Consider the following 13,113-nt stretch of genomic DNA (forward strand, 5'->3'; position numbering starts at 1 on the left):
TTCGATGAGGCTGCTGCAGTCTGCTTTAGTGTGTTCACTTCACCCACAAGAGAATACAACTATTATCCAGTGCTATTCAAGTGACATTGAACAACTTTTTACCAATTATATCTTAAGGGTCCACCACATTCACAATGGTGAGTTATTGAAACATTCATAAAGAAATGATTTTTATGCAATGGCTAAAACTATACTATCAATATTTCTATATTTTCATATTTGTGATAAATATATTCCATGTCTTATTCAACTTTACATTTTTACTTTCTAAATACAATAATGATTAAACATGAATTAAAGTTACACTTCAGAACTTTCGGAATATTTATTTTTGATAATGTTATAGTAATAATTGTATTCATATTGGGCTTTGTATAGACAAAAAAAAGGCTTCATTAATTCTCTTCAAATATTTGTATGGTCCGAATACACCATATTGCGTGTGTGTGTGTATATATATCGGTGTGTGTGTGTGTGTGTGTGTGTGTGGTGTGTGTGTGTGGTGTGTGTGTGTGGTGTGTGTGTGTGTGTAAACCGTGGAATATTTTGCGATAAGATACATTTATTTTAAATGAATAATTCTTCTCCTTCATGTTATCCACAGAAAACCCCCATCTACTGGTCTTACCTTATAGGCCGACTACTCTTTCTGTTTTTACATCAAGGGAGACGTACTGCCATGTTCCAACCCAGTACGAATTGGATGTCACGGCAGTTTCCATGTGACGTCAAAGATGGACACTTTGGAAGGCCAAGACTCGTGTTCGACTGTGGGGAAAAAAAACTTCGAAAAGTACCTGAAGGGATAACCAGCAATGCCACTGTGGTCATTTTAAAAAAAAACGATCTTCAGCAAATACCAGGGAATGCGTTTTCTCATCAGGAAGATCTCGCTGAACTTAATCTTTTCCCAGGCAAAAAGGAACGGGCTGAAGAACGTCGACATCAATGAGGATGCTTTCAATAATTTGACAAAGCTGCTATCACTGGATTTAAGCAACAATCGTCTGACTTATATCCCCGGAAATCTTCCTCCCAGTTTGAAAACAATTTGGCTAAACAATAACAGCTTCCTGGTGCTAAACAAAAACAGCTTTTCTGGTGTAAGAAATGTGACACATCTATTCTTGCACCAAAACTGCTATTTTAGCAATAAGTGCTTCAAGCAAGTGAGTATTTCAGATGACAGTTTGGCAGTTTTGACAAAGCTTGAGGTTCTCGACCTTTCCTCAAACAATCTAACACGAGTTCCAAAGGGACTACCAACAACGCTAACCAACCTGGCACTTAGTGACAACCAAATACATTACATTTTTGAAGAGGACTTTAAAGAGCTGCATCACTTAAAAGCACTGACAGTACATGGAAACTGCCCAAGATGTGGAAATGCTCCATATCCCTGTGTACCTTGCCCCAATATTTCTCTTGGAATCCATCCTAATGCATTCGCTAACCTTACCCAACTAAAGACGTTACACTTAGCAGGCAACTCCTTAACAGTACTTAACGATTTTTGGTTTGAAAATCTCAGACATCTGACAAAACTCATGCTATCATTCAATCTTTTACAAAATGCCATTCAGGGCGAACTGAAGAGTTTTAGTAGTCTTTCATATTTACAGCACTTGGATCTGTCCTTCAATTTTGGCCATAAAGTATACCCAAAGACCGTTCAGCTGTCAAGCGGTTTTTCAAAGCTTAGGTCGCTTCGAGTATTGCACTTGATTGGTTTGGTTTTCAGAGAAATTGAATTTGATACTTTGAAACCTCTTTTTTCACTCAAAAACCTAACTGTGCTAAATCTAGGGACTAACTTTATTTTTCACTCTAATTCCACCATATTCAAATGTCTCCCACAGTTGCAAAGCATATATCTATCAGAGAACAGACTGTATCCCATTTCAGTAAGTACGCCTAGCCCACCTGGGCCAGGGAGGAAATGTTAAAGCCAACCTGATTACTTCACCACACCTGATGGCCCACTCGTTTAATCCTGATAGCACTTTGGCTAATCCAGAGTGTATCAAGGCAGGTCGTGTGCTGAGTTTAGCTCAAATAATCTTTTCTTCATTAGTCCTTGAGCAATTTGAAGGCTATGATAATATCTCATGCCTTAATCTTTCAAGAAATGGGTTTTCATCTGCATTAAATGGGACAGAATTTGAATCGTTGCCAAACCTCACATATTTGGATCTGTCATTTAATAAGATTGACTTGGCATATAGTGGTGCATTCCAAGAATTACAGAAGCTAAAGGTATTGGACATCAGTTTCAACGACCACTACTTTAAAGCCTATGGGATCACACATAATTTAGATTTTGTTAAAAATCTGCCTTTTCTTGAGATATTAAATATGAGCAATAATTGTATTCATACTTTATATACCAAAATGTTACAGAGTGATTCATTAAATGAGCTTCGATTTGGACACAATGAGCTTGGAACCCTTTGGAAAGATGACTCTTATATAAATCTGTTTAGAAAGCTCACTAAGTTGGCAATACTAGACATTTCTTCCAACAACATTGTTGCAATTCCTGATAAGGTTTACACTTTGTTACCACAGCAGCTCACAACCCTGTTCATAATTACAACAAACTCTCAGATTTTAATTGGACTAAACTAGAACATTTCAACAACCTCCAGATCCTCGATCTAAGTCACAATGCTATGACTTATGTACGAAGCGTTGCCTCCCGTTCTTTAAGAACTCTGAATTTGGCTCATAATCAAATTGCACAACTCTCAAATGGATTTTTAGAGGCGCCGTAAGCCTTACAACCCTCTCCCTGAACCACAAACATGCTGACTGTTATCAACCAGACCAACTTTTTAACAAAACCTAAAAAACTACCTTCAAATGTTGTCTTTACAATCGGAAACCCATTTCAATGCTCATGTGACCACACTGGATTTTATTCTGTGGATTGAAGACAACAATGTCAAATCCCAAGCCTGACCACGGATGTCTACTGCTTCGTATCCTACGGCCATCCCTCAGGTGATGATTTACTTTGAGTTTGACCAGTGTGTCAACAACAGTCTGGCACTGCTGATCTCAGTTCTCACAACTACCTTCCTCTTTTTCACCACGTTATGGCAACGGTGGCACACATCTTCTACTGGGACGGCCTCCTACGTCCTGTATTACCTGAAGGCCAAATGGAAGGGCTATCGCTCTTCGGCCTCGCCAGACAATATGTACAACGTCTTCGTGACCTATGACACCAAAGACCCCTGGGTCTCGGAGTGGGTGCTGGAGACGCTGAGGGTGAAGCTGGAGGTGGAGGGGGAGAAGGTGTTGCCCTTGTGTCTAGAGGAGCGGGACTGGCCCCTCGGCGTCCCGGTGATCGACAACCTCACCCAGAGCATTCGCTACAGCCGCAAGACCCTGTTTGTGCTGACCAAGGCGTACGCCAAGACAGGGTTGTTCCGCTTGGCCTTGTACCTGGCCCACCAGCGGCTGCTGGATGAGAACCTGGACGTGATCGTGGTGCTGATGTTGGAGCCTGTCCTGCAGAACTCCCACTTCCTGCGTCTGAGGAGGAGGCTGTGCGGGGAGAGTGTTGTGGAGTGGCCCAGGACTGCGGCCGCTGAGCCCTGGTTTTGGCAGAACCTCAGGAATGTAGTCAGGGTGGACAACCAGACGATGTACACCAGCACTTACTCTCAGTACTTCACCTGCAGCCGGGAGAGAGACTAAAGCTGTTGCTTGGATATTTTCCTTTTTCTGAATTTCTTTCACGTTAAGTTACTTAAATTTACTTGTCGTTGTTGTAGGCTATTTTTGCAGTGATCTTTGTTGAGAGATGCTTTTGGACTGATCTTCTTTATTGGTTGAATGATAACGTGTGATAATAATGAACCCCTTTAACAGCCTAGTTTTGGTCATAGTGTTATCGGCTTTGTTTTGTATTGCTGTTGTCTTGTGGTTTCGATAGTTCCATAATATAGGGCCTCTATATTTTGTAATCAGGTTGGCCTGAGGCTGAACTGTTGTCCTTTCAGAAGGGTGGTCAAGTCTCAATACCATTTAAATAATTATATAAAGACCTCTGTAAAGATTATAAGTTAAAAAATGGCCTATAGTTCCCGACACCAATGCTAGATTAATTTGTCAAAGACATTTTTGGGCTTTTCATGTAGACTGTGAAATATTTTATGTGTTCTTTACATAAAAACACATTCAATCATTATAAAAAAATATCGAGAGCTCTTGAGACAAATCATTGCAATCATTGTAAAAATTTGATGTTGACTCTTCCGTAGTTTTGATGAAAACTTTGCATATCCCTTTTTTTGTCAGCACCCTCATTAAACATTTAAACTAAGAAAAAACAACAATATCCTTGGCTTTCTGGTCAATTAAGTTATTGTGTAACCTTTGATGAAAAAACATTTGATGTATTGTGTATTAAGTGGTGAAGTTAAAATTGCCTCAGATCATGTTATGTTTTTTATTTTTTCATTTTAATTACACCACAAGAGGCACTAATAGTGAAAACAAACTGTAAATGAACCAACAAATTACGAACTTAAAGGCTTCCAAAGGTTCATGCTTTGTACCACCGAACATTGTCTAGCAGTGCATGCATTTCCCAAAGACCATACCCAATCACAGACACTCTGCAATGTCTACAGCTAAACTAAAACAGACAAACATAAGTAGGTACTAAATGGGTACTTCCTAAAACACAAAACCCTCCTCTGTGTTTTGCAATAATAAGGAAGTGAACTTTTGATCTGGAGTACACTAAGACACCTGTTGCTTTTCACTGCATGTTCACGTTGAACCGCCATGTCCCCTACTGTTCCATCCACCTCTCACACATTGTGAGACTTCTCAGGAGCGATGGACCTTGTTAGTTTCAGGCCCAGCACAACTTTCCCACATGCAAGGTTATTTTGTTACAGTCAATGAATTATATAGTGCTCAATACCCTACAAATTCTGGTATGTGCCTCTGTTTCTATTGCTGCGGGATTGGGGTGAGTGTTCTTTTTGTGGTTGCGGATTTTAGCGAGCCAATACTCATGTGTTATCCATCAAAGCATGTAAGTGGCATGTTCTTTACTGTTGACAATGTACCTGGTTGTGTGCATCGGTCTCAAGTGAAGCCAGATTCCTCTGAAGAAGAACTAGTAATGCCTCTCTCAATATCAACCCAGTCTACCCCAACCCCCATCTTCCTCCTCCCCTTTCTTCCAGGAGAAGGAGGCGTCATCATCCTGCTGTGTCTCTCCCTAAAAAGCCTATTTTTGTCTCTATCTTTCTCTCTCCCGCTCTGTCTTTCTCCCTGTCCTCTACCTCTCCCTGTATCTCCCTCCCAGTCCCTCTATCTCCCCCTTTCCCTAACTCTCTATCCCCTCTCTCTTTGTAACCCCCTCTCCCTGTTTCTCCTTCACTCTCCCTCTCCCTCTGTGTCCCCTCTCTGTTTTCCCTCTCTCCCTATCCGTCTGTCTCCCTCCCGCTCTATCTCTCTCTCTCTGTCCCTCCCTCTCCGTCTTTCTCTCTCTAACTCACTTTCTCTATCTCTCTCACTCTCCCCCTCTCCCTCCCTCTCCCTCTCTTTCTCTCTGTCCTTGTCCACCAGAGCTGCAATGACGTAGTGTTGGAGAGATTTGGGTCAGAGTTGAAATACGACACGGCCCTTCGGCTGGCGGCGCTGCAGATGTACATCCTCACGATCAGCACCAAGCAGTCACAGAAGGTTTCCCTCAAGTTCATCGAGTAAGGACTCCTCATCACCTCGTCATCCTCCATGGCCCAAACTATTGACTCCATATTATCCAGATCATATTTCTTATTTTCTCTTATTCAATTTATTTACCTTTTTTTTTTTTAACAAACATTAAATAAATATAGAAGAACAGAAAATAAGAAATACGATCTGTCGAACATCCTACTGTTTCCGTAGTGTTGTTGCTTTATGGGTTGAATAATCGCCACGGAGTGATTGAATAATTACAATAGTAGCCGGTCGATGAATCAATACAGCACCTCTGGGAGAATGGATTGATGGGCGGTCAGGACTGTTGACCTCGGCTGTTTGTGAGTGCCGAGTAAGGTGAGCTAATAAAGTATGGATTCTGACTGAACAGGAAGAAGTGGGGCCTGGCGTTGTTCCTGCCTCCTGCAGTGCCTCTACACCTCCCTCCGTCTCTCCCTCCCACTCTCTCTTCTGTTCCCTCTCCCCCCTTCCTTTTTTTACCATTGCACACAGAAGGCCCTTGACTACCATGTATTGGGGCGCTGGGTGAATGAATCCTTAGTTTCCTGTTGTGTCATGAACATCCCTCTTTCTTGCAGCTGACAGCGTTGCAAGCCCAGGTCCACTATCTCAAGTACCTCAGAGACTTGAGACTATACGAGGATGGGTCTTCAAATTCATCTTTGTGGCAAGTGTCTGTTCCAAACCCTTGGTTTGAAGGCAACGTTTAGAGCCTGAATAAACAATATCGAAACCAAACACTGAGATGCATTGAGCCTGACCCTTCCGTATTTACAGCAAGGCGAGAAGCACACGGAGGTGACCCTTCTGATAGGACAGCGCTACGGCATCAGCCACGTCATCAACCCCAAGACCAACCTGGGTGGCTCTGCTGGCTGACTTCAGCCACGTCAACGCATCGAATGTACTCAGAGGACGAGAAGATGGTGCGGGTGGAGCTCCATATTCTGGTCGTGACGGTGAACGGATTCCTTTAGTGTCCGGTCCGGCTAGACCGGCGCCTCTGCTGGGGTTAGGGGTTAGATTCCCTACTCAGTGGAAGAATGTCCTCTGCTGGGTTAGGGGTTATATTCCCTACTCAGTGGAAGAATTTGTTCACTCATGTAGGTGAGAGACGCTTTGGATTAAAAGCAACCCCTGTATTTCGTTGCTATTTGCTTTTCCCTGAAATGTGGAAACAGATGCTACCCCTGTTTTCTACTCTCTGAGTTGATCTGCAACACTATATTGAGCTCTTAGTGGAAAGCTGCCTTAGCAGTCATTATCACCTCATTCCGACCCTGCATCCATGGTGTGCTCATTGTGTGCGGCTTATCTCTCTCCTCCACAGCCAATAACTCTGTTAATGGAGTCTGTTGATGCCATAATTCTGGCCTGTCTGACCGCCGGCTATTACCGCTTACTGGTGGACTCCAGGCGCTATTGGAGAACTTAACATAAACTTTCTTAAGAGAAATGTGGGAGGAGAATGCGGAAGCGAGTAAGTCTCAAACTCGACACGTGTGACAACATCTCCCTGCATCAAAGCATAACGTGAGAAATTAATAGTCCCGCTTCTCCTTTCCAGGTCACGAGGCGAGAGTGAAGCAGAACTACCGGGTGATAGAGTGGACCTACAGCACGCCTTACAAGGCAACAGAGGACCGCGACTGCAGTCAGCGATGTGGCCAGGACTTCTCGGAATACCTGGAGAGCTCGGACCTGCATGGAGAGAGGTGATGAATTAAGTCTACGCTCACTTGTGATTTGAGGTTAGCTTGTGTGTAACTAGAGATGCTCAACAAGTGTCTTTGTTTTCTACTACCCCTAGTGTAGCTTGCACAAAACTGAAGCAGGCATTGGAAGACGACCCCTCCTTAGCTCTCTATAATGAAACAAATGCAGCCGCCACCCACACCCACCACCTCCACCTCCACCACCTGCACCTCCACCACCACCTCCACCGCCATTAAAGAGGAGCACAGATACCAGTGGGCATTTACCGGGCCTGTACCCCTCCAAGAGAAATCCCTCACTCGAGTCGAGCACAGACAGCCTCAGGAAACTGAGAAGGAGCTGGAGCAGCATTACAGATGCAGCCAGATGGCCCGTGAGCACGGCAGCCCAGAGGAGCTGCTGCTCACTCTGACACAAAGCTTCCACACGCTCTGCTGTCTGACGCAGGCTTGCATGTCGCTGGTGGAAGGCCTGAGCGCCGAGCGGCAGCGGCGTGAGGTGGTGGCCCGGCTGGACGAGGTCGTCATGAACTACGTGTGTCTGCTGAAGGCTGCCGAGGCGGCGTCAGGAAGCAACTGCAATGACCAAAGTGTGAACGCACTGACGCGTCACTCTGCCGCCATGTCCGTCGTCATCCACAACCTAACGCACTCATTGAGAACACTGATACACAAAGACACGGCCGCTCCGTCTCTGCTCTGCTCTGAGTTTTGAGTTAAAGCCAGACATGCCATTGGTTGAAGCCGCCAATTTGAACTGCGTCGATAAACGTTGCCTTGTGTTTACAATACTTAATTAAGTAAAACAACTCTGTTGATCATATTTAAACATTTAAACAATTACCGGTATACAGAGACGTCTATAAGAATATAAGTTAAACATGGCATATAGTACCCGACACCAATGCTAGATGGGATTATTTTATCAATGACCTTTTGGGGCTTTCCATGTGGACAGTGAAATATTTTAAGGTGTTCTTTAAATCAAAAAGCATTCATCAATTATAAAAATATCGAGAGCTCTAGAGGCAAATCATTGCAAACAATATGTTTAAAAGTGTGATGTTGTTGACTTTTCTGTAGATTTCATGAATACTTTGCCCATTATCACTGAGTACTTTCCCTTTTTTGTCAGCACCCTCGTTAATCATTTAAACTTACGAAATTACAAGAGAATCTTTCTTTGTTTGTCAATTTAGTTATTATGTTACCTTTGATGAAAAAAACGTGTTAAAATAAAATTGCCTAATATCATATCCTTTAGAGTAGAGTAGAGTAACTAAGAATGAAACGTTTAAAATGGAGTACTTAACATAAACTTTCTTACGAGAAATGTGGGAGGAATCTACGATCCTATGATCTATGTACCCTAAAAGGGAAGTAAAAAAAGCTGCTTTCTGCAATTTTTGGAAGGTTACATTTGACGAAGCTGCTGCAGTTTGATTTAGTGTGTTCTCCCACAAGAGAATTCAGTTATTATCCAGTGCTATTGAATTGACCATTAACAAGGGTTTACTATTTACATAATATCTTTCGGGTCCAGCATATGCACAATGTGAGTTATTTAATCACTCAATTATAAAATTACTGCTCATATGCAATCACTAAAAATATATTTTTGTGATTCTCCATTTTTCATATGTGTAATCTATTAAACGTCTCATTCGTCTCATTTATTTTTTTCAAAATACAATAACATGTAACCATGAATTAAAATTACACTTCAGAGCTTGGGGAATATTTCTCATTCTTTTTTTATTGTATTTTTGATAGTTATAATGTAGTCATAATTGTATTAAATTGTGCTCTTTATAATCAAGACAAAGGCATCCCTAATTCTCTTCAAATTTTCCTATTTTCCAAATTCACCATATTACATGCGTGCGTGCGTAACTCGTATAATATTTTTCTGAAAACGATGATACATTCCTTCAATTGAATAATTATTCTGCTTTACGTTATCTACAGAATACCCCCATCTACTGGTCTTTCCATGTGATGTCACTGGACTAGTGTTTGACTGTGAGGCAAGAACATTTGAAAAGTACCTGACAGGATAACCAGCAATAACACTGTCGTAAATTTATTAAAAAAAATAACTTATGAAGTACAGGGAATGCTTTCACTCATCTGGAAAATCTCACTGAATTTGATCTTTTCTGCACAAAAAGGTACGGGCTGAAGAACGTTGACATCGATAAGGATGCTTTCATAAATCTAACAAACTTGAAATTTCCGAATTGAGGCTACGATCGTCTGACTTATGTCCCCGGTATTCTTTCTCACATTCTGACTATGATTTGGCTGAACAATAACAACATCCTGGTGCTCAATAATATGAGTTTTTCTGGTGTAAGAAATGTGACGCATCTATTCTTGCAAAGAAACTGCAATTCTAGCAATATTCGCTCCATTCCAGTTAATATTTCAGATGACAGTTTTCTAGTTTTGACAAAGCTTCAGGTTCTGGACCTTTCCTCCAACAGTTTAAGACGCGTTCCAAAGGGACTACCAACAACAACTTTAAAGAGCTCCATTACTTAAAAGCACTGACAACACAGGGAAACTGCCCAAGATGTGGAAATGCTCCATATCCCTGTGTACCTTGCCCCGATGATTATCTTGGAATCCATAAGGCGTTTAATGACCTTACCAAACTACAGTCGTTAAACTTAGCCGGCAACTCCCTAACAGAACTTAAAGACTTTTGGTTTGATCTCCAAAGTCTGACAGAACTCTGGCTATCATTTAATCTTTTACAAAATGCCATTCAGGGTGAACTGAAGTGTTTTAGTAGTCTTTCAATCTTACAACATTTAGATCTTTCGTTCAATTACGAACATAAAACATACCAAAAGACCCTTCGGCCTGTCAAACGGTTTTTCAAAGCTTGTTTCACTTAAGGTATGGAACTTGGTTGGTTTAGTTTTTAGAGAAATTGAATTTCATACCTTGAAACCTCTTGTTTCGCTCAAAAACATTGTTGTGCTAAATCTAGGGGACTAACTTTGTTTTTCATTCTAATTCACTATATTCAAAAAACTCCCACAGTTGAAACAAATATTCTATCAGAGAACAGACTGTATACCGTTTCAGTAAGTATGGCTAAAGCACCTGGAATGGGGGGGAAACGTTGAAGCCGACCTGATTTCTTCATCATATCTGTGGCCCCACCCGTTGAAGCCTTTTAGAATTTGGCTACTGCTGAGTGTATCATTACCTGTAGCAGGTAATGTGCTGAATATTAGCTCAAATAATCTTTTTTTCATTTCTCCGGAGCAATTTGAAGGCTATGATAATATCTCATGCCTTAACCTTTCGAGAAATGGGTTTTCATCTGCACATAATGGGGCAGAATTAGTGTCGTTGCCCAATCTGACATATCTGGATCTGTCATTTAATAAGATTGAGTTGGCCTTTAGCAATGGATTCCAAGAATTACCGAAGCTCAAGGTATTGGATATCAGTTTCAACGACCACTACTTTAAAGCCTATGGGATCACACATGATTTAGATTTTGTTAAAAATCTGCCTGTTCTTGAGATATTAAATATGAGCAATAATTGTATTCATATTTTAACTACCAAAATGTTACAGAGTGAGTCATCAAATGAGCTTCGATTTGGACACATGAGCTTGGACTCTTTGGAAAGATGACTCGCATATGAATCTGTTTACTAATCTCACTAATACTTGACATTTCTTCCAACAACATTGCTGAAATTCCTGATAAGGTTTACGTTTTGTTACCATGGCGGCTCACAACCCTGTTCATAAATGACAACAAACTCTCAGATTTTAATTGGACTAAACTTGAACATTGGAACAACCTCCAGACCCTCGATCTAAGTCACAATGCTATGACTTATGCAAGAAGCGTTACAACCCGTACTTTAATAACCCTGAATCTGCTCATAACTCAAATTGCCACAAGTCTCAAATGGATTTATAGAGGGTGCCAAAAAAGCTTAAAACCCTCTCCCTGAACCACAACAAGCTTACTGTTATCAACCAGACTAACTTTTTAGCAAAACCTAATAAGGACCTTCAAACGTTGTCTTTACACTGCCTTCGTATCCCTACGGCCATCCTCAGGTGATGATTTATTTGATTTGACCAGTGTGTCAATGACCCTCTGCGCTACAGATCCATTCTCACGACTTACTTCATCGTTGTCACCACGTCTTTGGCACGGAGGCGCACATCTTCTACTGGGACGCCTCCTACGTCCTGCATTACGTGCCAAATGGAAGGGCTATCGTTCTTCGGCCTCGTCAGACTACGTGTATGAAGTCTTCGTGACCTATGACACCAAAGACCCCTGGTCTCGGAGTGGGTGCTGGAGACGCTGAGGGTGAAGCTGGAGGTGGAGGGGGAGGAAGGCGTTGCCCTTGTGTCTGGAGGAGCGGGACTGGGCCCCTCGGCGTCCCGTTGATCGACAACCTCACCCAGAGCATTCGCCACAGCCGCAAGACCCTGTTTGTGCTGACCAAGGCGTACGCCAAGACGGGGGTGTTTCCGCTTGGCCATGTACCTGGCCCACCAGCGGCTGCTGGATGAGAACCTGGACGTGATCGTGGTGCTGATGTTGGGAGCCTGTCCTGCAGAACTCCCACTTCCTGCGTCCGAGGAGGAGGCTGTGCGGGGAGAGTGTTGTGGAGTGGCCCAGGACTGCGGCCGCTGAGCCCTGGTTTTGGCAGAACCTCAGGAATGTAGTCAGGGTGGACAACCAGACGATGTACACAGCACTTACTCTCAGTACTTCACCTGCAGCCGGGAGAGAGACTGAAGCTGTAGCTTGGATGTTTTCCTCTTTTTTTTCTGAATTTCAATCATGTTAACTGTTAGTACTATTTAACATGTAACTTAAATTTACTTGTAGTTGTAGTATAATATTTTTGCAGTCATCTTTGTTGAGTGATGCTTTTGAACTTATCTTCTTCATGGGTTGAATGCTATGATAATGTGTGTTAATAATGAACCACTTTTAAAAGCCTAGTTTTTGGTCATAGTGTTATCAGGCTTTGTTTTGTATGGCTATTGTCTTGTGGTTTCAAAAGTTCCATAATATAGGGCCTCTTAATATTTTAATTAAGGTTTGCCTGAGGCTGAACCGTTGTCATTTCGGAAAGGTTGGTCAACCCTCAATAACATTTAAATAATTATATAAAGACCTCTGTGAAGAAAATAAGTAGAAATTGGCCAATAGGTACCAAAACCAATGTTAAATGGGATTATTTTATCAATGACCTTTTGGGGCATTCCATATAGACTGTGAAATATTTCATGTGTTTTTTAAATCCAAAAGCATTCAATCAATTACAAAAAATATCAAGAGATATTCAGACAAATCAATGCAAACAAGTACTTTCCCTTTTTTGTCAGCACCCTCATTAAATATTAAAAATTAAGAACCATAATCGTTCTTCCTTTGTCATTGAAGTTATCATGTAACCTTTGATGAAAAAACATTTGATGTATTGTCGTTATTGCTGTAATTATTTCAAGTGCTGAAGTAAAATGTTCCTCTTATCCCGTTATGTTTCTTTTTTTTCATTGAAATTACACCACAAGGGGCTCTGATAGTGAAAACAAACTGTTGTAAATTAACCAACAAATAAGTTACTTAAAGGCTTCTGAAGGTCAATGCTTTGTACCACCGAAA

At 41.7% G+C, this 13,113-nt stretch overlaps 2 protein-coding genes and 2 pseudogenes across 3 annotated transcripts; all 4 read left to right on the forward strand.

Annotated features, from left to right (window-relative positions):
- Window positions 1-11: 11 nt before the first annotated feature.
- LOC115533271 (toll-like receptor 7) lies at window positions 12-4,346 on the forward strand. Its single transcript, XM_030343688.1, has 2 exons — window positions 12-137; window positions 605-4,346. The coding sequence occupies exon 2, from the start codon at window positions 2,968-2,970 to the stop codon at window positions 3,703-3,705; it is 738 nt and encodes a 245-aa protein (XP_030199548.1). The 5' UTR covers window positions 12-137; window positions 605-2,967; the 3' UTR covers window positions 3,706-4,346.
- Window positions 4,347-6,684: 2,338 nt separating this feature from the next.
- LOC115533274 (FERM and PDZ domain-containing protein 3-like) lies at window positions 6,685-9,176 on the forward strand. 2 transcript variants are annotated; one of them, XM_030343690.1, is made up of 4 exons: window positions 6,685-6,840; window positions 7,064-7,213; window positions 7,301-7,448; window positions 7,549-9,176. In XM_030343690.1, the coding sequence occupies exon 4, from the start codon at window positions 7,603-7,605 to the stop codon at window positions 8,161-8,163; it is 561 nt and encodes a 186-aa protein (XP_030199550.1). In that variant the 5' UTR covers window positions 6,685-6,840; window positions 7,064-7,213; window positions 7,301-7,448; window positions 7,549-7,602; the 3' UTR covers window positions 8,164-9,176. The 2 variants fall into 2 exon arrangements, with proteins under 2 accessions (XP_030199550.1, XP_030199549.1); XM_030343689.1 differs by having other exon boundaries at window positions 6,686-6,840; window positions 7,544-9,176.
- Window positions 9,177-9,418: 242 nt separating this feature from the next.
- LOC115533485 (toll-like receptor 8) lies at window positions 9,419-12,237 on the forward strand (annotated as a pseudogene).
- Window positions 9,655-10,441, forward strand: LOC115533273 (toll-like receptor 7; annotated as a pseudogene).
- Window positions 12,238-13,113: the final 876 nt, after the last annotated feature.

This window comes from Gadus morhua, chromosome 20, assembly GCF_902167405.1.
Source record: "Gadus morhua chromosome 20, gadMor3.0, whole genome shotgun sequence".
Lineage (NCBI taxonomy): Eukaryota > Metazoa > Chordata > Actinopteri > Gadiformes > Gadidae > Gadus > Gadus morhua.